The sequence below is a fragment of the Megalobrama amblycephala genome, linkage group LG19, assembly GCF_018812025.1.
Source record: "Megalobrama amblycephala isolate DHTTF-2021 linkage group LG19, ASM1881202v1, whole genome shotgun sequence".
In the NCBI taxonomy this organism is placed as follows: Eukaryota; Metazoa; Chordata; class Actinopteri; order Cypriniformes; family Xenocyprididae; genus Megalobrama; species Megalobrama amblycephala.
Genome location: NC_063062.1, coordinates 6,736,537 through 6,763,547, shown reverse-complemented (window position 1 = coordinate 6,763,547; position 27,011 = coordinate 6,736,537). Strand labels below are relative to the sequence as shown.

Genomic DNA, 27,011 nt, shown 5'->3' with positions numbered 1-27,011 from the left:
CTTCTAATCCCATAATGCATTGTAACAAGCTCAGTTAACAAACCAATCAAAGATGGTGGACAAGGCGAGAGAAATGAGACAATTCCAAAAGGCATCTTAATTTTAATTCAATAAAGCATAGCAACAAGCTTAGTGAAAAAAATAAGTGGGAGAAATGTCAGTTTCAACTGAATACTGAAAAGATTTGTTAAATCTTGTATTTGTATTTCAAATCTTTTATTTACTCAATATTTGTGCATGCAATGCATTTGTATGTTTATTAGAGTTTGGCGTCATTAGCTTAGCACCATGCTAACATCAATCTCCACTGAAATCAATTTTGAATTAAGTCTCCAGTGTGGGAAGCTATTTGTTCATCCTAGCTAATGTTTGAGCTTTTCAATTAGTTCACTTATGAGGCTCCATGACTACTAATCCGTATAATTTTTTACATATAGTGATGCTAGTTTTAAGCATTTTATCACTTTGCTGCCTCTTTCTTCTTACATAATAAAATGATTTCAGCTCAAATCAATAATTCTTGTCCATACAGTATTTATATGGTAACCAGTCATGTAATTAGCCAAATAATATACAGTTAGCTGGTCATTATCTCAGAATAACCCTCTTATGGGTGATACTGGCAGGGTTTATTTTGTGATAATGACCAGTTTGCTGAACATTATATTAGCAATGCTGTTTTAATTGGCCATTTATATACACAGTTCATATGCACTGTTCAACATTCACCGTCTCAATGTCATAGCACTTTTATCAAAATGTTGAAGCTATTTTTCTGAATCTGCTCTGTGAACATCAATTAAACTGATGATGAATGAATAACCAACATCTTTGACTCGGTGGGTATTTTTCTCATGTGCAATTATTCATAACAGTGAATAATTTGTTCTTAGACACTATTATTATGCATTGACGTTCTGATCCGTTGACTTGAAGGGATGACAAGTCCCTCTTGACCAAAAAGTGGGAAGCCATGCTTTTCTCATTAATCTACACATGCTTCAGGCTTTTTCATCTTGTTTATTAGAGAATTCATATACAGTGCTTGAACAAAGTCAACTTCAGTTACGTTCTGCAAGCCAGGCGTTTCCTCTGAGGCTGTAAATGCTAATGTCTGGTTGAAGTTTGTTTGCTCTACTTTGTTTAGGTTGTTCTGTCCTCTTGCTCTCTTACATGCTTATCTGCTGTTACGCTGATGGATGGGGCCGCGGGTTTGCTGTTTAAACTGGAGATTGAGGTGCCGGGTCCATGTTTCCCTCGTTCTTTCATTCACATTCTCTCTCTCTCTTGCCCTGCCTACCTGTGTGGTCTGCTGCTTTGTCAGCGCAGAGCTGACAGGAGGCCCAGCCCAGTCGTTTGTCTCCCAGCATCGTTCGTGTTTGCTCAGAGCTCTAAGGTCATGGAGTCATGCTGCCTGCCGAAGAGTTTGGAGTAAACTTCATTTCAAACTGACAATCTGAAATTTTCTTTCAGATTGTCTGACAAAACTGACAATGTGAAAGGATACTTTTAATATAGTTTCACAGCAGGACTCAGAAGGGAAGGCCCTTTGACAGCATGTGTGGCATAATGTGGATTATCACAGGAAATAACTCATGCTCATCCCTCATTTAAAACAATAATTGTTATAGTAATGCCCTTAGAGTACATTGGAAATAAAGTGTAATTAAAATATATATATATATATATATATATATATATATATATATATATATATATATAAAAGAAGCATACATGAACTGTGGTCTCACCATTAAAATGACAATTTATACAACTTTAAAGCTCCAATAATAAGCCCACATTTATTTATTTATTTATTTATTTATTTATTTATTTTACCATTGACATCCATTTCCGTATAGTATTTACTTCCATTGTAAGAGCCTTAACCACTGGTTTTATGATGTTTAAAATGAAAACGTTTCGAAGTTAATCAAATATTAGCACAAAAAAACTGACGTTTTCTTCACTCTAAAAATTAATTCAGGGGACTTGTTACCACAGCTTAAATAAATGTATGGTTGCACTGCAAGTTAAAAAATCGAATTTAGTTAAATTTAGTTTTAAGTTTGAATTAAACCTTTTAAGTTGCAAACATTATTTTGTTGAGTTCTGTTGACTTAATAATGTTGATCATTACATCAACTTAATATCGTTTGTAATTTAAACTCAAATGACTGCGTTAATTGGCTTTTTTAAAACATTAGGTTGTAGTAACGTAATTAAATTGTCTTGATAACTTCGGAATTTAGACTGTGGATTTCTAGTTCCCAGCATGCTTTGCATAGGACTGGATAAGGAGAATAAATGTTGAAATTAAGTGTTCATTTATTGTTTTTAGTGAAGGGAAAGACCTGTTAGTGTTTAATGCTGTTATGTTTGACATTTAAGAGTATCTGTAATGTTGAAGGTTTTGTGGTTACCATTGTGCTGAAGAGCAGAATACATGAAGGTAAGCACTACATTGACCCTATAAGCAATGACTGCGCTAATGCCAGTGACAAGTAATATCTTACTTGTTCATTAAGTACACATGTTAAAGCTGCGGTCCGTAACTTTTTGTTTTTTGGTAAAAAAATTATCCAAAATCAATTTTTGAGCATGTACATAACCAGCCAGTGTTCATAACTATCTCCTTACCTTAGCCCGATTCACAACGGTAAGCTTGTAATAATGTTTTCTAATAAAAGCGGTACTGGTGGGTTTTCGCGGGAAATTCGAGCATGCAACCATTCGTCTTTGCTTTATTACGTCACGTCTGTTTACATAAATAAGGAGTCCCAGTATAGTAGGCTATATCATATGAGGATGCTGCAGGTTGCGGATCATTTATAGCCTTTTCTCAGAACAGCTGCAATAATTAAACTTATCATTTTGATGGCGGATTGAATCCAGAAAGGTGCAAATGACAAGCATCAGTGACAACTGGAGATTCACCTGTAGTCAAAAGCAAAAGACTTCAGACTGCGGAGTGGCTACTGAAATTGAAATCTATAGGTAACACTAATACACACTCAATACACATAGTCACGCAATGCTGATGTTGTTAACATTAACAATTTGAGAACAAAGTAAAACAGTAATAATAATTTGCACGGTTTGACGTGTTGCGAGCTAAGAGATCATTAGATTTAATCACAATTGGTAGTGTGGTTTATTGTAATGCTTTTTTTTCTCAGTTGTTACTTGTTCAGATGACATTTTCTGGTGAAATTCTTATTTTGCTCATACTTCCAAGACTTAGAATCTGTGATTCCGAAGTACAGTATCCACCGGTGCGGTGACTGACAGCCACACATTCCCCTCAAAACATGAGATTCATCCGCGCTGAGGAGCTGTGCCGTTGCACAACCCACGTAAAGATGATAATTCCACAAATAACTGCAATTGCAGGTTTCAAACAGAGATGGCGAAAAAGAGGCAAAACTTATGGACTGCAGCTTTAAATAATTTATGTTAGCATGTGCTATAGCTGTTGATTTGAACTGAAATAGATAAGATTAATGCTGCCTTCACGTGTTCTCGGAATTATCGTAAATACGAGTTTCCTAGGTAAAAATTACATATGAATGCCCTCCCATTAGAAACTTGAATGTGATAAGCTCGTAATCACGACTTCAGAAGTGAGAATTATTTCTGATAGCACGTGAAGGCAGCATAATTGGTTCCAGGGCTACAACTCTGGTAGATTTTTTAATGAATTCATTTGTGTTTATGCTACAAATTATTTAGTTCCTGTAACTCAACATAGCTTGTTGGTTGAACGTAAATTCACTCAAAGTCCTTTCTTGTGCTATTATAATTTATAAAACATCCTCAGACCAGCATTGTCTGCATTACAAAGAACAGCATCTTGTTTTCTTTTACTTACTGATTGATGCCCTGCAGTAGAGTACATTGACTTCATCACATAATAAACCCCTAATAAACCCTCTCTAGCAGACATTTTTACCAATGTGTTCCTTCACATTTGTCCATCTTTTTTCCCTTATTCTGTAGATAATGGGTGAGAACCCTGTTATTGACTAGTCTACTTGGACAAATTATCCAGACGTCACGAAAGGCCAGGCTTATCAGCAAATATCACATGCAATCGACATGTGACTTGAGTCCTGAAATAGAGTGCCGATTGTTCATTTCTAATAATAACCTTTGCCAAGACGTTGCTCTGCCGATTGCCAGACTTTTCGGAGACGATCTGTTATTAGGCACAAATGTCTGACAGTCATTTGTTTGTTCAGAGAGGTCTTTCTCTTCATAGAGGTGTGTGGTCTAGTTTAGTGATCTTGCTGTTTTCACACCTGCTTATGTACACAACACACTAGCGACTGTGTTTTGGAACAGCTCACTGTGCATTTTCAAGGCCTTATTCATGAAATTATTGCCACTCCACATGTAGCTGTTTAAAATCATATACTGTAGAGGATGAACAGAAAAAACAGATATTGATCTTTTTGACCTCTTGGCCTTTGCTTTCAAATGGGTTTTCTGAACAGAATGCGATATACATGTGATGACCTTGAATGAATTTATGCCTCCGGGAGTTATTTGTTTGCCTACCTCAAATGTAACTTGTTTTTGAATGTTTCTGCTGCTGAGGTCAGTTGCTCTTCTGAGAAGTTCTAATCCTTATGGAATCTGTTGTAGGTATGTGAAGTGGATAATAAACCATATCAAATTGGTCTGCGTCATACGAAAATCAGTTTTGTGATACCTTGTCTGTGCTTGGATTTATATTTATACCCTAGGTATAAAAACCTAGACATATTGTGTGCCAACAAATTTGTTTCACCAAATCTCAACAGGGAGAGACTTTAACAGCCCTATTCTCAACAATTTAGAGCTTGTTTCTGAACTAAAGCTTTTGCAGATGACTTAAACACAATACCATCCTTGCTGCAGTGAAATTAGATTGCTTAATCTCTCAGATAATGTCTTGGGAAAGCTACCACAGATCTCTAATGCAGAGCAATTAAAGATATTCAACTTATGAAAGCAACAAATTAAGATTTAAGTTAGTGAAGATAACATGTTCTTGTGTATGCATCGATCTCTTTTTATGTCTTTGTAATCACTCGACCATGTAGCTTTACAATAATCCACTTAGGCACTCTTTGAAATTGTTTTTTTTTATGGTTCTCAGTGGGTCTTAGAAGTATCTTCTACCCCCACTGTTTCGTCCGACTGTTTGGCCTTATGTGGAGTGAACTGTCAAAAAGGGAACTACTGAGGCAGCGATCACTCTGTTTTATCATTTAGGCTCCATTAATTCACACTGACAAGATTGTATCATAGTGTAACAGCAGTGGAAATTCAGTTTTTCTTGTTCCTGATTCTCTTTACTTGTCTCTTGATCTCTTCAGAGCCCTTTCCTCTGTGCATGTTTGAAATTTTGTATGTGGTTATTTGAAGCTGTCAAAGACACATGCACACAGAAAATCCTGTTAAATTTATGCTAAAAATCTGGTAATTGTGGTTGTCAGATTTTTATTGTAAAAAAATACCATGGTGACAGAATGCCTTCCGGAGTGAGAAACTTAATTTAATATAATGTTTCACTGTGAATTCTAAGAAACTCATTAGTACTTTTTACTGCATTTTACTGCATTGTATATTTCGTCATATATTGTAAAGTAACTTAAATTTAACTAAATTAACTTTTTTCACTCCTCTGAGAAGTTCCATAAATTATAATCCTGCAAATAATGAACCATAGCAATTTGATCTCTTCATATGAAAATCAGTTTTGGCATGCTCTGGGTTAATTTCAATTTATTTAACGTTTTCTTATCTCATGTTTCACCTATTTCAGTTAGTAAAAAGACAATTCATTATGGAAGCCTGCTTCTTCCCCTAGAATAAATAAATAAAATGGGTCAATGGGAGATAAAGCCTAAAATAAAAAACGGTGTTGCATATTAAGATGTTAAGCCGCATTGTGAGTTATGAAGTCAAAAATTGTGAAAAATAGTTTAAAACAATGATGTATAAATACTGTAAGATTCAAATATTCTATAATTTTTCCATATTACAGTAATGGAAATGAAATATGCTGAGATTTCTGTGTAATTGTTATCTAGCCATACAAATTCAATGTCTGGAGCTTTAGGCCAGTGCTGTAAATTGCAGTCCCATCAATCCCTGCTACCGCCATTCTTCACAAACATCAAAGACAACTGGTGTGTGTGTGTGTGTGTGTGTGTGTGTGTGTGTGTGTGTGTGTGTGTGTGTGTGCGCGCGTGCGTGCATGCATCCATGCCTACAAGAGAAATTGTGCTTGCTTGTGTGTTTCTTTTTGTCAGTCAGTATAAGCATGGTCTCTTGTGGGTATCGAGTTCGGCATGTGGTCTTGAGCGTGTGCTCTCTGCACTGGACAGAATCAAGAGTAGATGGCTTGAGAGGTAGCCAAACGAATGCCCGTCAGCCTGCGTGCCAGCATTGACGCAGGCGATATTGAATCAGGCATTAGCAGACTGATGACTTCAACCCGAAGGGCTCTGCGCTGTGGAGCTTTCCACTTGGGGTGTCCAGCTCTGAATAAATCCAGATTCTTCAATCAAGACCTTCCATTCTGGCTGTCAATAGCATTGATATTAGGCACTGTTTAAAGCTGTGAATCATGCTACTAAATGCAGGGTGCACTGTGGATATCTGCAGGAAAATGGCACTGTGAATTAGAGGCAGTATTGTGATGAAACACAGCAATCGATGACAGCTGGCTGATTCGCTGATCTAAGTAGCCAAATTAACCGTTTCACACTTGCAGCTTGAAATGCTTCATTATTGCCTACTGACCATTTAGTCCAGGGTATCTGAAGCGTGACAAGTAGAGTGAACTAGATTTCTACTTTTTCTGTTGAAAACATGCTTGCAAATGTTGCTTACACCACCTTGTTTGTGGCCCACCCCCAAGTTGATGAAATTCTTGTCCATAAGATATATCATGTTTTAAGACTGTGGGATTTTTGTTTTTGTTTTGATGAAGTACATGACTAGAAAAATAGTCTGCAGGTGCATTTGAAATGTTTTAGCTAATCATCTTGTAATGAATGTCATTTCAGTTCTACTTTCTGAGTGTGAATTATCATATGAATTGAAAGATGACAATATACAAGCACTGTGAAAGGTTTTGCCACAAACTCAACTGACTGGCTTCTCTTCTGTATGATTTCATTTGAGTCTCTTCAGACCTTACTTTACATGAATAATGAGCTTCTACAAATGTTGACCTCCTAACTGAACTCCTTTCCACAAATTGATCATAAATAAAAATTAACAACCAGTTTTATCTTAGTCTTATTAAGGACAAACAATAAGTGCAACCATAATCAGAAGTACTCTCTCAATATTCAAAGTGCAAATGAAGAGTTCCATTGCAAAAACCTCTAAGTCTGTCTGACATGTTTGCTTTTTCTTTTTTCTAGGGCTGGGCGATATATCGCATGCGATTGTCACGCGCATTTCGTCAGTAAAGCCAGTTCCCTGATTACCGTTAAATCGCCATCACCTGCTTTCAAATGGAGCGGCATTTAATAGACAGAACCGTAGTTCACTGACAAGCTGCGCAATATCGCGTTCATTATCGCAGATTAATCGTCTTCGATAATGAACGCGATATTGCGTGGCTTGTCAGTGAACTACGGTTCTGTCTATTAAATGCCGCTCCATTTGAAAGCAGGTGATGGCGATTTAGCGGTAATCAGGGAACCGGCTTTACTGACGAAATGCGCGTGACAATCGCATGCGATATATCGCCCAGCCCTACTTTTTTCCTATATTAATTTTATTTTATTTAACCAGGCTCCAATGTTTAGGTTCAGTAATTTCACTTTATTGGCAATGAAAAGGTATTTAGTCAGTTATTGAAATGCCGTGTTTTCAAAAATGTCACTTTAGTCAATTCATTGGTATTTCACCTTTTTTTTTTTGCAAAATCCCTTAAGTCCACCTCTTTGGACAACAAGACAGTTAAACATTCACTTACTGTCAGTTTTACTGCAGCAAAAAGAACACTGTTGTGTTTACTTGCTACTCGCGAAATCCTGTCATTGCCAGTGTAACAATGGAATAACATGGACAAAACATGATAAAAAACTTGCAGCTCAGCAATTGAAAGCCAGCTCATATGCACAGTGTCATTCATTTAAAATCATATGATTCTATTTGTGTCTTCTGATTGGTTCTTCTGTGGACTTAGAGGCTTTTTCCGACAAAGGGACTTGACGTTTAACGGTTTCTGACAAAAAACTGGTATTTCTGAATGGGCTGATGCTGGAATTTAGCGGATTTGAAGCAAAGTATTTGATGAAGGTATACTATGTGCAGAGAGCATTCGCTCAATATCATTATCTCATTTTTGATGGAAGTGGCGTTTAGCGGCTTTTGCATCTGAACTCTTCAAATAGACCACATTTTTCTTCAAGCATGATACAGAGCTAAATTCTTACATTTATTTTGAAAAATCACAACCTTGATATAAAATTTGCAGCGCAAGCAGTATGTATCACCTTTAAGGTTAATACTTGGGGTTATAGGGTCCCTAAATCAAAGTATGAACAATGAGTTTGAAGAGGAGTCTGCTCGGGACATGACTTGGGCCAGACTCAAACCTGGGTCCATGTAAGCCTTATATATTTTAATTCAAATTGCTTTATGATTATTTTACTGTGCTATATTTAGCAAAGATGATTTAGCATTCTCTTTTGATTTAGAGATAATGTTTAGCTAAACTTTCTTTTAATCTGTTAACAATTATTGTGAAGTGGTAGTTTTCTTAGTTGTTCTAGGGAAAATGGGTTGGAATCTGGCATACATCATGTCCCAGTCCTTTTCCCTCTCTCTCTCTCTCTCTCTCACCTTTTCTATGTTTGAAGGCATATAAAAGTGGTATTTTTCAAGACCCCCTATTTATTTAGAAAGGGCAAATAAGTAATTGTTTTATTTATTATTATTTTAAATTAATGAGGACAGAGAGAACATAAAGACTGGTCTGATGGTACAGTTTTAACACTATGAGCCTGATCATGCACACTGTGATACAAAAAAATGAGGAATTTTGCTAATTAAAATATTTGCTCTTAAGTTGCAGCCAGCACATCACAGTTTCTCTAACAAGAGCCAGATACTGAAATTTAAAAAATTAAATTGCCTAATTGACTATTTACTTGACTTATGAACTCTTTTAAAGGAAATTTAAACAACACACATTTACAGTCTACAGCATAAAAAGTAAAGTAATTTATTCCTGTGACGCAAAGCTGAATTTTCAGCATCGTTACTCCAGTCTTCAGTGTCACATGATCCTTCAGAAATCATTCTAATATGCTGATTTGCTGCTCAATAAACATTTATGATTATTTTCAATGTTGAAAACAGTTGTGTACTTTTTTTTTCAGGATTCCTTGATGAATAGAAAGTTCAAAAGAACAGCATTTATCTGAAATACAAAGCTTCTGTAGCATTATACACTACCGTTCAAAAGTTTGGGGTCAGTAAGAATTTTTATTTTTATTTTTTTTTAAAGAAATTAAAGAAATGAATACTTTTATTCAGCAAGGATGCATTAAATCAATCAAAAGTGACAGTAAAGACATTTATAATGTTACAAAAGATTAGATTTCAGATAAACACTGTTCTTTTGAACTTTCTATTCATCAAATAATCCTGAAAAAAAATATTGTACACAAATATTTTGTACAATTGTACACATTAAATGTTTCTTGAGCAGCAGATCAGCATATTAGAATGATTTCTGAAGGATCACGTGACACTGAAGACTGGAGTAATGATGCTGAAAATTCAGCTTTGCTATCACAGGAATAAATTACTTTGTGAAATATATTCAAATAGAAAACAGTTATTTTAAATTGTAATAATATTTCACAATATTACTGTTTTTACTGTATTTTTAATTAAATAAATGTAGCCTTGGTGAGCAGACGAAACTTCTTTTAAAAACAAAAATCTTAGTGGTTCCAAACTTTTGGACTGTTCTGTATATATATATATATATATATATATATATATATACATATAAAAACACATGTTTGGTGTGAGCGCACAGCAATGCATCAGGTACTTAAGATGTAACTCTACGTTCCACAGAAAAGCCTAAAGTATCTTCAAGCTACTATCCAGTGTCAATGCTTGAAATGGTGCTATAATTCCTCAGGCTAATACAGTGCCAATATATCCATGCTTCTTACACGGCAATGGGAGAGTATGGATAAATGGTTTTAAAGTAGTGAACACCAGTCACACACCATCCTCCAAATATAATCACAGGTTTAATTTCACTGCAACATTTCTGTAAATATCACATAGTTATATTTGATTAGCAAATGTATGCAACAGACGGATGACTTTGAAGTGGTTAAATTATTAAATTCTGATCCTTATTTTTACACTTATTTCAACTCAAATATCTTTGTTTTTATTAACATATCCACAGTCCTGTACTATAGCCAAGTGTGCAGCTGCATGCTTGGTCTCACATTCATCTCCCTGCCCCATCCAACAACCCTCCAAAGCCCCCCCCCCCCCCCCCCCCCCCACCCCCACCCCCACCCGCCTTCCCTGGTCCCACTCCTCCTCCATCAGCTCATAATTTCATTTAATTCATCGTAGCCCTCCCAGACTCTCCCCTGGCCAGTCAGCGCAGTTGACAGCACTGAACTTGTATAGGCATAAAGCACAGTGATGATAAGCACATTAAAGCTGCTGTATTGGCTAGGGGAGGGTCTAGCTTCAGTAGCTGCAGTCTTATTGGTGGTCTGAGTGGCAGGGGAGGAGCTGGGAGGAGTACAGGCAGAGAGAGAGAGAGAGAGGTGAGAGCTTTGCGCTAGGTTGGGAGGGAATGCCCACTAGATGCGGCTGCTGATAATAGCATGTATCAGCAGCAGAGCAGTGATTGAGAGCACAGACAGAGAGAGGAGGAGAGAGGAGCAAGGAACAGCATGCCGTGCCATAGAGTGGTTAAATCAGAGCAGCGTGATTGATTCAGGCAAACAAGGATAAAAAAAAAAAAAATAAAGGGAGATCTAGAGAGTCTCTCGGAGCGCAAAATCCTGAGAGGTGAACGGGGGTGGAAGTTAGAAGGCTGTGGGAACTCATCAACTCCTCGTGGAAAGGCACAGCTGAGGTCAGCAGGCAAGAGTGTGGGATCGAGCAGCAGCTGAACGAAGCCGGGCTGGGGGTGGACACTCTTTTAGAGGGGTGAAGAGTGGCGTAGGGTGAAGGAATACTGCTGAAACTTCAGTTACACTCAACGTGCACCTGCCCGTGGGAGTAACGCTTCTGGATATTACAGCAAGGCTACAGGGCAAGCTGCCACATCCACTTGAGCGATTTTGCAAAGCCACTGTCTGGTTGACTTAAGCCTGATCTTTTGTGTGAAAAAGAAAGACTAGCGTTTTTGTAGCACTAGAGCGCAAGTTCAAGGTTCTGCTCAAGGGCTATTCTGAGAGACATGATAGAGAATGAAATAAAGAACGCGGCTTCCATTCCAGAGCATGGAGAAGTCAAGTAGTGAGGAATCCGCTATCCACCGTAGCCCTTCTGTGGACAGCCGCGACTCAGACTTTGCCCAAGCCTCTACCTCCGGACGGCCATTCGGAGGACGAGGCTTTACCGCTGGAGCCTTTTACGGGTCCACTGGCCCACGTGCGCAAACTGCTCCTCAGAGTGCGGCGGCCGGCGACGACAAAGGCAGTAATAAGTACAAGGCTCCTAAAGGCAGCAAATACGTGGTCTTTTATCTGGATCTATCCTTTGTGTTCCTTCTAGAGTTCAAGAAGTGCAACATGGCGAGAGGCTGCCTGTGCTGTCTGAAATACATGATGTTTGTCTTCAACCTCATCTTCTGGGTAAGTCACGCTTTGAATTTTCTTTTCTTCTGCTCTGTTCTTCATCCACAGTAATTCTGTTACTATCTCTCTGATGGCAACAAATGTACATTGAGATGTCATGGTACACGCTCCTCAGAGTGACCCGTGCCGGTACTGGGACTTTCCTGTCATGTGTTTTTCCTATGTTACGTCAGGCTAGCCATGCTCTCATTTACGTACTCGCTACTATTTCTGGCTGCCTTTGAGTCTCCTGGGGCACCCTGGGAAAACTGTGCCACACTCCCGGAATGGGTTTAGCTTGCGATTTGCTTTGATGAGATGCTGTGATGTTTACACAGAGCTTGTTAGAAAAGAGTCCATGTTTTCTCTTAATTATAACTCTTAACAACTGTGAAGTTTGTTGGGAACTTAAGTGAGAGGCTTGTCTTAAACTTATTCAGTTAAATGCATTTAGTTTTGTATTGCTTCAACAAACACTCAATTTATGGTGTGTCTGTTTAATTTTGCTCATGCATTTTATTCGTTTTTGTTATTATGTGGTTTACCGTTGAGTTCTGATGATGGTCAGTCAGTTTGCAAACCTCAAGGCCGTGTTTTTGTCATTTTCATTTGTATTTGAAGCGAATCTCAGAAAGATGGAGGTAGTGGATTAAAAGCTGATGGGGGAGAGTGTGTGGAGGACATGGGGCTCAGTCTTTTGTGCAGAGGCACTCATGCATAAACGTTAATCGTATAAGCTAACAAGGTTCGCCTCACAGATGTACTTTCAGAAAGTAATATCTGGGGCACATCTGACGCGCTATTAGAGGTACAGAGTCTGCCACAGCATAAAATACTTCCCTATCTATCCATCTCTCTGTCAATGACAAAAAAAGATAGGCAAGTTTATATACAGTATGAATCCTAGAGCTTCAGTAAGTTGTGAAATGTATTGCAGAACGGGTAGCTCATCAAGTTACCAGAATCCTGAGACTTGTTTGGCGGTGTCACTAGAGCCATTTCCTGCAGGTCATTATGCTTGTGTGATCCTTTTTCACTAGAGATAAACCCAGAGTGACACCCCTACGGGTGCTTTTGCAGTTCAGCAGGGCATTAACCCAATCCGTAGCTGTGAGATTGCGGTCAAGGGTTGTGAGCTTTGATACGACATACTGTCAGCAAGATCTTGAAATCTCTGAATTGCTCTTTAAGAAACAAGGGCTAATAACAAGGGTTAGTTTTGACAAAGTGTGTGTGCATGAGTAGTTGCAGCAAGAGCCGCCTTGTCCGCTGGTGATGCAGCTCCTGCTGAGAAATAATGTAGATGTTCTTGCAGTAATTTTCTTTTAATGATTCCTCACACAACCTGATTTGAGTCCCCTGAGGTCATTCCAACATGGGCGGCAGTCAAAGTCCTAGAACTATTCGTGTGCAGTTACCAGCGTGTGTGTGATTTAGGGTTATGACATTGCTCAGAGAGTGATGGCGATCGAAGCTTGGTGATCTTAGGAGAGTGTGACTCTGTATCATGACACCCCTGGGACCACGCTTCTCTTGCTTTGGCGCTCCAGGAATTGCAAGGTTACCATTCTGTGGAACGCCGATGCCTGTCACCCCATCCGCTTTAGAGAGCCAGGTGCTGCCGCCTGCTGCTGCTTCACAGAGCTTACGGTTGTAACTTGAGGCACTAGGTAAATACAAGCGTGAACCTCAGGCATGTCATCAGGCTTCTGTACAGGACTTCAGCAGTTGCTTGTGACCATCTGGCTTGTCTTTCTTACGTGGATTAGCTTGGTTTGAGCTGGACCGCTTCAGCGCAGATTAGAGCATTTAGTGGTGAGCTTGGTCACACCATGCTGTGTTCCTGATTCTGTAACAGGTCAGCACTCACCATGTCTAAATGACCCACCATATTTTATTTGTTATTATTATTATTATTATTATTATTATTTATCGGGATTGCATGTAATTTGCCCAACTGGCACCAAGCGGAATGTGACACATACTACTTGACAAGTAACTATTTGTCTCTTCAGTTCATATTTACATTTAGAAAAGAGTGTTTTGTACTGTTGCATGCTGTTTTGCAAAGTAATACTATTGTATTGTTATTGTACTAAAGCTAAAACAATATATTCTCTCTCTCTCTCTCTCTCTCTCTCTCTCTCTAATATATATATATATATATATATATATATATATATATATATATATATATATATATATATTATTATTATTATTTTTCAGATGACAGTCAAGAACATGCCCTAAACATTTAGTCCTGCCATTTATATGGATGTCTCTGCAAATTAAGCTGTGATAAAGTATTTTAACAGAAAATTGCATTAATTACATCAGTTGTTAATTGTTAATGAATATTGATTGCTAATTTTTGATTGGGCTACCTTCTCATAATGGCATCATTAGCCTCTCACATTCAGATAAGCTCACCAGATTCATTACAACCTCATTTATTTCTGGTGAGCTGATGTAATTTGTCTATATCATTCGAATTATGCTGAGCCATATTTCACAGGAATATTTCACTGGCTCTGTGCTTTTTCTTTGTGCTTCTCCTGTCCTTTTACCGTCTTTTGGCTGGCCAAAGCATTACAGCAGGATGCTCCACAACATCCTTTGTAAAAGACTGAATGCACAGCCTCATTTCACCGCCATTATCATATTACATCAAACGCATTCTTATTCAAACAATACTGCCACCTCAGCAGTTTGCTCCAAAGGTGTGCTGCTTCTTATCAAAGCTGCTGCCTCTTTGTTTGCACCTTCGCATTTATGAATTCTGAGTTTCACTCTAGGGATTGCAGGGGATTTATCTGCCATTTGGTCCAAGGTAACAGAAGATTAGGATGTCTGTCGATTTAATCGCCTGGGTTGACATTTTGGAGTTTGAAATGTTGGTGTTGGTGGGTGCTTCTACAAAGCTCACAAAGTGAGTGGCAGTCTCAGAATACTTTAGATAGGAAAAGGAGGGGTGTGCTGTCGAACAAATGAGCAGTGGAGTGGAGGTCTACACTGCGGCAGTGGCACTGTCCCTTCACCCGCCTTACTAGATGATGTCTGTTTTCCTACAGAGCTTTCATCTATGGTAGCAAAGCTATTTTTTTTCTTTATCTCATTCAATCTTTTTTTTTTTATTTTAAGAGTTTGAATTGCTCTTTCCACCAGAACATTTTGCATTTTAATAAACTTTCACAAGCCTGTTCTTAGCTTCAACACCTTCTCCTGACAAGATTGTTAATCTGCACCTTTTATTCTAAGAGAGAGAAAAAAAAAAACGCTTGAGGATAAATTGATTTTTCTTCTATTGAGTGAAATAAAAGATTCTTGCACTTTTTTTTTGTATTCTTACCTTTAATAAAATGAATTATTGACTTTATCATTATCCATCCATCCATCCACAGAGCTATTGTCTACTAATAGTTTTAACTATTGTAAAAAAAAAAATCAGTGCAAGCTCTGATTTGCTCATTCTCTGATCAAATTAAATCACCACTTTATTTATTTATGAGTGTTTGTTAAAACATGAAACTTCATACTGCTAACAAAGTGACGATCTTTACACACTTTGTGAAGAAAAAAGAGCAAATGAGTTCTGAGTTCTACACAAAGATGATTGCGTTGCAGCAACCACCACGGCAAGGAGTTTGAAGAAATGATAAACCACTCATTTTAATTGTCGCCACAGTATTGTCCTTTTCATATAGAACCGTTTGCCTATGTCTTTAGGTTTTCTTTTCTGCACTACAAATTTAATACGAATTGGATGCGACAGATTTGTAATTAGTCCCTATTTGAGCATCTGATATAGTTGTTTACCACTTTCTTGCCTTAACATAATTTACTTAACTTCTTGGTTTTCTGAGTATCTGGGGAAAATTCTCTCAATAAGTGCACCTAGACCTTCGATTTCCTGTGTCGTTGTCTCCTGTGTCTCCTGGAAGGATTCATTAGCTCTGGGATATTGTTGGATCAGTTGGAGATGTTTTTCTTTCCAGGGGGTCATTGACATTGTAGAGTGGTTAAGAATCTTTATATAGAATTAGTTCTGCACAACCTTACATTACTTAAATGCCCAAGAATTAAAGCTATTGTGACTGTTAATGGTCTATTCTGCTCTTTATTTGTACCTTCTTGTGTGTTTTTTTTACTTTCAGAGATACATACTTAACCATCCACTTGGCCTGAAGCCCAGAGGTAGTGATTTGATAAAGGAATATTCAGCAGAGGACCTAAGGCAGTAGGCACTGTGTCCTTCATTTTTTTAAAGAGTTTGAGCCATTTCTCAGCAACAGAGTGGATCAGATTATGCCCTTTCACTTCTGTCTCTGATTCATAGCAGCTCATGGCCCAATTAAAAATAAATTCACCCTTAAGGGCAAGATATGTTCTCAAATCACCATAACACATTGAAAGACATATCACTTGATTAATTTGTCATTTTATTTTCCTCTCTCCTGTCTAACCCCAAGAGGAAATCTTTTTACCTGTACAAAAATAAATCAAAGAGCTGTACGGGGCATAGCAAAGGCAACTATAGAAACACAGACCTATCTGTCAAAATCTTAACTGTTCTTGTTTAAGACCTTGATGAATTATGTGTTTTTAGAAATATAGGGCATTCAGCACTTTCTTTCAGCGTTTTATTAACTGTTGTAATCCTGCTGAAGTGTCATGTAATGCTGGAACTAAGTATGTGCGTTCTGGCTGCTGCATGGGGCTTAATGTTTTATCCGTCTTGTACCATAAGCATCACATTATTTTAATAATTGTTTAAAAAAAAAAAAAAATCAGAATGGGTGATGCTTGGTGCTTGGCTCGTGAATATTAATTATGCAACATTAGGTTAGTCTAGTTGTCCTCTCTGATTTGTTAAAAAGTGGATAATGGTAATTTAACACTTATCCGTAGCTGATACAACATTTTGGTACAGGCTTCTGTTTGGTATGCAGCCATCTAAGCATCTTATTTATTTATTTTTTTTTCCAGTTTAACACGTTAAAAACGTAACGCAAATAACACGGCATCTTTTTTTTTTTTTTTTTTTTTCGGGCATCCTTTGACTGTTCTATAGTATATGTTGCCTGGCAAGGCCTGACTGATATATCTTCTACAAGATATATCAGTCTGGTCAGTCCGCCTTCCATCGCGATTCGAGTCAACTCCAAACCGTACCATGTGCAATCAGATTCGTTTATTTCAGTGACGCAAACAGCGTCACTCTAGTGCGGCGAAAGTCCCTTCAATATCAACAAAGATTGCGCACAGGAGACCCGAGAGTTTGTTCTATTCTGCCGTGAATTTAGTTTTAAATTACCAAAAACACATTAATTATTTAATTTTCGCTGTTGACTCTCTTGTCGCTTTGCTAACGTCATATCCGCCCTTCTCTGATTGGTTTACTCCGCTTCCTGTTTGCTCGGATTTGCTCCGCCCTAGAAATCGAATTGATTCAATGGCCGACCAGACTCATCCGCTGGTACAGTGGTGAGGCTGGATTTTCCAGGCAACAGTATATGATCATGCTATCATTCTTTCAAGTGCTATTAAACCATTCAACTGCGATAAAATGCAAAAAATGCTGTCTGTAAAGCGGCTCTCTGTGAACAAACACCTAAAATGCGAGCACAGAGTGCAGCTTCAGACAGCGCGCAAGTGCTGCATTGAGTTCTCTTTCACGCTTGAATGGACAAAAAAAAAACACACAAAAAAATCCCATTTTGTCAAGTATACTCATAAGCTTAAGGTGACAGCAGCCTAAAAAAACCTGTTGCTGTCTGTGTCTCTAATGTTAATAAAATAACAAAGGACAAAGAGAAAATCACTCACTTCTCTTGACTGAATAACTTTTGTAGCTTTAATAAGGATTAATCTATATTCAATTTAATTTATGCAGTGAAGACTGTTCAGTGTTTGTTTATTCAGTTTCTGTATATTTACCTGTTAGACCTACATGAAAAACATAAAGCACTGTTTACAAGATTACATGGGTCAAAAACAAGGAAAACGTTTTTTTTTTTTTTTTTTTATGTGCATTTTAGCAGGGCAGGTAAAATTATGAACCGGTCTGACTGGGCCAGGAGAAATAAACATTACTGCTGAGCCCTGATATATATTAGGCACAGCTAAATGTGACATTTATTACAATGGGTCTATGTGAAGATTGTGAAGATTGTTTAAAGTTCACTAAAATTAAAAGTTTGTTATATATTTTTAAAGCCTATTAAATGTTAAAATTGATAGCTTTCAGTTATACTGTAATGTTGAATGGCTATAATTAATGGCTAAAATTGAAAAAAGACATCAGTATCAGCGCTGGTATATGTGATACTTGCCTTCATTTATATTGCTTAGTAAAAAGATGCCATTAAACAAATATTTAAAATATTTAAAACCGTCTTTATGTTGTTTCAACATTATTTTGGAGATTCAATGTGAAAGTATTACAATATAAATTATATTAAAGACTTCATGTTAGGTGTGATTAATCACAGTTAAATACAGAAAAACGTGATTAATTAGTTTTTTTTTAATTGTTTGGCCACCAGTAAATATATATGCCTATAAAGATAGTAAATAAATAAAATGTTTAAAAAAAAATGCATTTATATGCCAGTGATAGGCATATTGTATTCTTTATTATATTAATTTGAGGTGTTTCTGTTTCTCAATTGGTAGAGCATGCAACATCAAGATCTTGGTTGTAAGGATAAAAGTAATATGTAAATGTAGGCATTTCTCAGCAAAAATGATTTTTTCAGTTAGTTAATCAGCATTTATTGTAATTGATTAATCTTTAAATTAACTGGCAGCCCTATTTAAAATTCAATCATTATCTCCCAAAGGATGAGGAAGGTGGGCTGCTATGCCTGTTCGTAATGTGTGAAATTTGTCACGCAACTGCAGACAATCTCTTTGCGATTATTTGCTGTATTCCAGTCTGTGGAGGACAATATGGCATCTCATTATAATGACTGTTTTGGCATAATCTTTTTATTTGATAAAAAGTAGACACCATCACAATGCTCCTTCAGTGTTAGTGCAATTACCTTATGAATGCTCATTCAGGACACATGAAAATCTCTATGGAGCACCAAATGTGTGTCGGAAAGAGAGCACACTTATTGACTTTTATGAAATGCTAAAAATAGCAGGATTAAATGCACAGCATAGCAGTTTGAAGCTAATATTAATTTAGCCTACTTTTTCTTCCTGACAAAAAAAAAAAAGCCTGGTACCAGAAGCCCTTCATTTGAACAAGATTATTTTAACAGGAAAGACAAAGTCATATGGAAGAAGTCATGGCTCATCAAGAAGCATTTACTGATAATGACATCATAGCGCCTCTGAGGACCACAAACTAGTTGAAATGAAAGGCAAAGATGCAGCCCACTGCTCAGAATGAGGCCCTTTATGTCTGTGTATATATTCATTTTCAATTTATTGAAATTAACTGACCATACTCCACTTTACCGAGAGGTAATATCACATCTCTCACAGGCTGTTGGGTAAATCTCTGCAGGTTGGTTTTGGAGGTAGCTGAAACTATCGTCATTATGCCTTGTGACTATGAAGTGGTTTAAAATGGTTCCTTCAAAGTCATTCTTGATTTAGTCTTTCATAGATCATTCCTGAGTGGGGAAACTTTCACCATCCCACTCCCAGCTCAACCCCTGGCAGAAGAATCAATGCTAATCTTCACCTAACCTGTAAATGAATGCAGATTGCAAGAGTAGCATGCCCCAGTCAGCACTTTCCCTGTCACCTGCAAGCAAATTATGCAGGAAATCGATGCCAACATGTCAGATCGTACCCGACTCTCCCAGCTTGCACCTTTCACCTGGTGCTGGGATATGACACCAGAGCTTGTCTTGGTTAGCGTTGTGCTGTTTAATTAACAGGAAAGAGCATACTTAATGGGGCGTCGGCAACCGGAAAACTGCATTTTTGTCAGGGTTGTGAGGAAATTCAGAATTAAAATGCTAGCTCCCTTTTTAATTGATGAATATGAATTTGAATTGACTTATCCACAATCAACAGGAAGTGAACTTGGAGTTTGAATTGGAATGGCAGGTCTGTCAATCGTTTTATCTTCTAAAGGCCAATTCACACCACACAGACAAACGCCAAGAAACACTAACAAACAGGTTGGCCGTTGGATTTAGAATTTCATGAAAAATAACTCTCATGTTCACACTGCCCCAACAGACACCAACAAACGCTGGCTGAACATGTTCAGTCTGGTGAAAACAAACCCCGACCAAATCCAACAGGGGTAACAGACTGATCCAACAAAACTCAACAAACGTGTTTGTCTGTGCGGTGTGAATTGGCCTTATCTATCATTTTATGGTCTATCTATCATTCAGTCGCTCATTCTAATTTTTTTAATCTTTTTTTTATATTTACTGTATGTCTATAAACCTTCAAACTTCAAGGCTTTTTAAACATGTTTCTTTCAAACATGTTTTATCAAGCCGACAATTAAAGTTTATCTTGACAAACTTTGCTTTTCTAGTTAAAATTTAGTCTTCTAGTTAAAATCCACATTTTTACATTCAAATTTGAATTAAACGTCTGCATCTTTTTTGCTACTGTACCACAATTCAAATGCAATTCAAATTCAAGAATTGAATCTGAATTTAAAATACATTCTCAGTTCAATTCTGAATTTTGTGATGGTCTTAGATGACTCAGAGCAGATGTGTAAAGCCTTCCATTCAATCAGGCAGCAATTTTCTGTTGGGTTTCTGCTGCAGGGTAATGATGAAAGAACCTCGCGTAGAATTATTCTCCAGCATCCCCTCCACCAAAAGGTCCTTCAGAAGGCTCATGCTGTCATTAACAGAATCTTCACTCCGTGTCCCTTGGGCACAAACATCAATTATGTCTATGAGTTGTGATTGAATTCCCACCAAACCTCAAAGGCCTGGGTATGATTTGGATCCCCCTTTTGTTTTCAGAGTAATAAAAAAAAACTCTAATATTCAACCCACGGCAGTCCGTTTTGGCTCTCTGGGGCATCATGCATTCAGGAGACAGGTTTTTGCACAGCTTTTTGATAAGGACCACTCTGTCATTTTGTGTGCAGTCTGGAATGAGTTGTTGTCACTATCGGAATGAGAATAGACTCCAAGCTCGGCATGGAAATAGGCCCTTTCCAACCACACTGTGAACGCCAGACACTGTGGTGTCAGTCTTGAGTAATGAAGACTATATGAATGGCCAAATCAGAATTGTGGTCATTTTGTTTAGTCATATAAACCTTCCATGTTATATTTCACCACCTGATCAGGGTGCGTTGGGAATGATAAAGTTAAATCGAACGTGCTCTGGGAGGTAAAAATAACCTGGCATGAATCATCACTCTATTTTCATGATTATTATAAGTGGGATAATTCTATTAGATTATAAGCTGCGTCTTGCTAAATCTAACCCACTTTACAGCTCACGTCAATCAAAATGTCTCTCAGGAAGCCCCAAGGCTGAATTTTCCAGATGTCTCAAATTTTTTCTATATTTTAATTAAAAGCTGAATGTTTGCCTATGCAATGAATTGTGTTTGAATAGAGTGCAGCAGCCCTTGTTCTAAATTCTGCAAAATGACCTGAGCTGTTTTTGTTTTTAACTGACCTTGCACATCCTCATCAAAGCCCAGGCATCCTGCCGTCTTGTCATTTTACTCCAAATCGAAATGATGCTCAATCAATAAAGCCCTGCATAAAGCGACATTATGGTTTGTATTTCTTTCGCTCTTCACAAATGATGGAATTTTATGTGTTTTTCAGTTGCTGCTCTCTCTAGAGGAGCCCGAGGTCATCTGCAGCATCTAAAGCAGATGTAGTGAGCATATAGTGAGATCTCATTTAACAAGTTGTTGGCCATTATTTTGCATCCATATCCAGGGGTTTTCTTTAACCCACAAACAATGGATCATATAGTTTTACTGCAAATAAGACAGATGCCACACACTTAACAGCAGAATTAATTGATTGAAAACGTTCTCTTCTGCCAAACAGATGCTGCAATATCTCGTATTTGGCTTTCAAAAGCGATCAGGTGTGCATAAAGGATGATTCTGCTTGGATTACAAGCACGGCCTGATGAGTGCCAAGAAAGAGCAGCATGGAGTGGATAGTTTCATCACCCACGAATGAGCTCACACTCAAGTTAGTTTGGAACGCGACCTCTGCACTACTTGACACCCACATAATCATGAATCCTGAAAACATTTTCACACAGTGGAAAAAATTTGCATTTCATTGCCTGTACACTTAAAAAGATTTGTGAATATTTTTCATGTTGGTCTCTTTGGAACCTTTGACCTCCAACATTATTATATGCTATGTCGATTATAATCACTCACTGCTCATGATAGTCTTTTTAAGCTTTTGGCCAGTATTTTTTTGTTTTATTTTTCCTCTGAGAATTTTCTGAAAAGACTTCAATACAGGCTGTAACTTTGGTTTAAAGTCTCAACAATCAGCACAGCAGAACTTTTATGCTGAGATAAACACTGGATCTTTTTGTTACCCTTTAATTTGTGTTTTTCTCAATTGAAATGATACAGCAGGAAAGCACTTTTAAAGGAAACAGGTGGCAATTTCAGTAATTAACTAATCAGAATGACAGACTTCACTCAGTTCTTTTTATCTTTTTGTCATAAAGGTGTTTCATACTCCCATAAATCATTCTTTATTGGAAAACAATTTGCTGCAAGCTATAAATGACATCCTCACCAAGTGACTGCACTCATTTGATTAGACGGGGAAGGTGTGTTTGTAAGTTGTGCTGGTAGAATGCTCATCCTCCATAAAGATTTAATGATGTAGATAAAAATATGGAGTAAAAAAAGAACAATGGCCGGTTGATTAACAGAAGCATCAAATGCAGCTTAATTTGCTCTTAGAGGGAAGTGGTGAGCAGAACTTTGTTGACTGTACTTTCAACCTTGATTGTGTGATGTTATTTTACCTTTAGGCAGTTTCACTAATTACCTCAAAGAGCTCATTTCACAATTACTATAGGGTCATTCCAAATCAACCAAATTTCGGAAACTTCCTCGGCTCAAATTTGTGATTTTATTCATATTTTTTCTGTAGAAAGACACACATAAATAGTGATAAAAGCCCAAATATTAAATGTCACAGATGTATATTTACTGAATAATCCACTATTTTGTAGAGGGGGGTCAAAATGACAATTTTCACCTGAGATTTGGAGCCAATTTACAGGGGTGTAAAAATGAATTTAGAAAAATGGCAGCATCATCATTTTATTTTTACACAGATATTGGTATGTCTATTAGTAAAATCTGTAGACTATGCCAACTGTGATGTTTCAAAAATGGCTCAAGTTTGCATGCCTGTAACTCAAGAACTATTATGGTATTATTATGGTTTTACCATATTGGTATCTCAATTTTAAAGGTCCTCGATGGTTCGTTCCCAGAGATATGGAGGTCTTAAGGCCTGTTCACACCGGGACGAATATCACGCATGATTTTCGCCAACGTTTAACGCCTCGTGACTAAACAACGGGCGCCAATGTGAGTGTGCAAAAAATGGCATGCGTTAAAGCGTCATTTTTTAAAAAACACCTCGGGTTCGTTTTTTTGGTTTGAAGCGCCGCGTTAAAAACTGGCCGACCAATGAGATTGGTGCTTTTGTTCACGTGCCTGGAGCTGCTGAAGTTACAGTAAAACACGACTTGGTGGCTCTCAAGCACAAAACAGTCTTGCCAAGCACACAAGACAACGAAGAGGAAGTAAGTAGACGAGGAAGACCCCTACAAACTATCCTTGCGTCTCAATCAGCTCCCTAGCTTCCTAGGTCGTGTATCAGTATACCGTGTAAATGAATGTGGCCGACTCCCTGATCAGTGCCCTGACTAGTGAACTAGGGAGCTGATTGAGACGCACGCTATGGGTGCTCTGTCAGTTCTTGGCCATACCAATAGATGTGTATTATTTCTGTATTTTTGCTATTTTTTTTTTTTCTTTTACATTCAAGAAATATAGTTGAGAATGTCTATTTCATAAATGTTTATTTGCACTACTGTTTCTGACTACCATCTCTCATATATGCCATTTAATAGATGCATTTTTATCTTCTTTAACTTTACTAATATCATATGTTTATTTGCACTACCGTTTCTGACTACCATCTCTCATATATATGCCATTTAATATCTGCATTTTTATCTTCTTTAACTTTATTAATATCATAAATATGTTTATTTGCACTAATGTGGCTCTATGAGTAAATTGGTAAATTGTACGCATTTTCAGTGGTCAAAAAACAAATGTGGGTCACTTTGCATACGACTGATACTTTTTTTCTTTTAAAGAGGAATATCTGAAGAACAAATAATGTTGAAACTAGAAATGTATCTTGTGTTTGTCTATCAACTTAACTGCATAGAACATACCTGTCTGAGTGCCATACATATTCCTTTTCCAAAGTTTGCATGCCTGTAGCTCTAAAAGTATTCAAGATATCTTAATATCCTTCTTGAATCTTTTGAAATCTTAATTTTCAAGGCCCTATCTAGTTCAGTCCAATAGATATGGGAATCTCAAAGCCCCATGTTCAAATTGTTGAATTTTATCCATTTTCAGTGATCAAAAACCAAAACTGATACTTATTGCATTTAAAGAGGAATGTCTGAAGAAAAAATAACACTGAAACTAGAAATGCATCTTGTTTCCCTCTACCAAAACAACTGAATACAACACACCTCTCTGAGTGCCAAAAAAAAAATATTTCAAAGTTTACGTCTTTAATTCAAGAAGTGTTAAAGATATCTAGTCTATCATGCATTTTGACTGTTCATGTTGCTCTTTGAGCAGCCTTTATGTGATGTTACAGTTTCACAACTGAATAACCAGTGAGCAAAGGTCAGAGAGTACATCAGGCACCAACCTTAACATAGGCAAATGGCCTGGATAATTGGGTCAATAGCAATTTATGATGCCATTCTCCAGAAATATCAGTGGACAGCTGGGCAGGATGTAACTAGAGAAGCTACAGGAAAGGGCGAAAGCGATGTAAAGTCATCCTGCTGCCTCACGTGTGCTCAATTGACATATTCATCACCGGCCTTGAGGCGTGATGGAAAAGAGCCTCTCCCAGAGTGACCATTGAGCCTCACAACAACTCTGAATGTGATGAAACTGCTTCACCAGCATGAAAGAGATGTAACAAACACTGTAATCTGACTTATGTTCTTGTTGCATGTAGAAATCTGGAGGAGAGATGACAGAAATACCTTTTTGAGCTTCCATCAGCCACTCTTTTAATATTCACTGCAACAGCACTTTAATAGCATAGCAAAGCTTTTGCATAGCACTACAGGGAATTTCTGGTTAAACACAGTCATTTGAAGCCCTCAAAGTGAAATCTCACTTTTTTTTCCTAGTGCTTCTGTCTAATCTGAGGCCGCAGGAAGAGAAATACTCAATTGGTTTATTCACGTTTCTTCCACTTAACTGTGCTTAATTTGGGGAGGGAACCCCTCTGTCAACAGGGCTGAAAGAATGTGATTAAATATAAATAAAATTGAAAAAGTGCAGGGTTTCTCAACTATGGCCCTCGAGGTCCACTTTCCTGCAGACTTTTGCTCCAACCATAATCCAACATACCTGAACTATCTAATCAAGGTCTTCGGGATTTCTAGAAAGTTACAGGAAGGTCAGTTTGATTGAGGTTAGAGATAAAGGCTGCATCCAAAATCTTAGGCAGCTGACTTGTTGCCTCACTACCCTATCAGCAATGACTTTGGGAGTAGCTTTGCGGACAGACAGCATAATGAGGCAGCATAATGGTTTAATGACGTACAACAAAATAGACAGAACTTTGATGACAACAAAGCAAATATTTAGACTACAATACTAATTTCTTGCTAGATAGGACATCAAAAGAAAACATTGCTCAAAAATGTGCATTTACACAATCTAACAACCAAATGCAATGTTCAGATTCCATCTTTATTTTTTTTAGCTCAACGGTCACAGAATTGAATACACAGGATCGTGGGATATCAAAGGCAGTAACGAATACATCTATGCTGCCTTCAAAAATCGATCAGATGAAGGTATCTCAGGAGACAGGAAGTGAAGCTAACATTGGACTAACAATGTGCCTTGATGCTTTCCTACCTTGAAATGCATCCTCCGAAGGCAGCAGTTTTAAGCTTTCGGACGCAGACAAACTCTACAGAAAAGTGGACCTCTAGGGCCAGAGTTGAGAACCCCTGGTCTGGGTACCTTTATTCCAGTAGAGACTAATCTTATTGTCTACAGCATACAATGGCATCATAAAGAAATGTGTGCTTCGATATTTGTATAGCTTAGGCGATATGAACAAAAAAAAAAATACTATTACGATTTTTTTGAACAATTTTTTTTTTAACTCTTTTCCTATGCTGTGCAGTTTGCAAATGTAAATGCACTAGACGGACATCTTTAATCATTGCGCTCATGTCTTTTGTAGCATCTTGTGGCATTATATGTGGCACTCAAGGTAAACTAAGTTCAACTTTTTAAAAAATGTGTCTCTAGAACTGTGTCTCGTGTTTTAAATTGCAAAAAAATGCATTCTGTGTGAATGGCCCCTACTCTGTTTTGCCGCAACGATAGTTTGACAGGTCTTGCAAATTACCTGGCTCTGTGATTCATCATCTCTCCTGTATCCATATTCCCAAACCATGGATGATTTTTTTTTTTTTGTCCTTATCCTTCCCTGAATTCACCTTCTCCGTTTCTGTAGTAAACCCATAACCCATACAGTAAAGCACACTAGTTTATTTATTATATCCAAAACTATAGTCATGCCACTTTTGAAGTAGTCAAGTTCTAAACAACTAGTCATGTCCAGCTGGTCATGTAAAGCTGGAATTGAAAGTGTTTCTCTTCAAGTTTATACACATAGCCAAGATATGCTGTTGAAATTGAATTGAATACAATAAATATTATTTAATATATTAAACATGTAAAAATATTTGAATGTTTATAATTGCTACTCTTCAGCACGGTTAAAACATGTTAGTGCATTTAATTTTGGATGTTGTGTCTTTATATTAGCGCACTTTTTTTTTCTTTATACATAAATACAGGGCTTGACATTAACACCCGCCAACCCGCCAAATGCGGGTAGATTTCAGCTGTGG

At 37.5% G+C, this 27,011-nt stretch overlaps 1 protein-coding gene across 5 annotated transcripts in view; it reads left to right on the top strand.

Annotated features, from left to right (window-relative positions):
• Positions 1 to 27,011, top strand: part of tspan9a (tetraspanin 9a) — a 264,441-nt gene that overhangs the window by 147,132 nt on the left and 90,298 nt on the right. For 4 of the 5 annotated variants that reach the window (XM_048169302.1, XM_048169301.1, XM_048169304.1 and 1 more), the window contains one exon: positions 11,785 to 11,864. In XM_048169302.1, the coding sequence (XP_048025259.1) occupies positions 11,802 to 11,864 (63 nt within the window). In that variant the 5' untranslated portion in view covers positions 11,785 to 11,801. Of the gene's footprint in view, positions 1 to 10,579; positions 11,865 to 27,011 lie in introns of those variants that run through there. The other variant, XM_048169300.1, reaches the window with a different exon arrangement.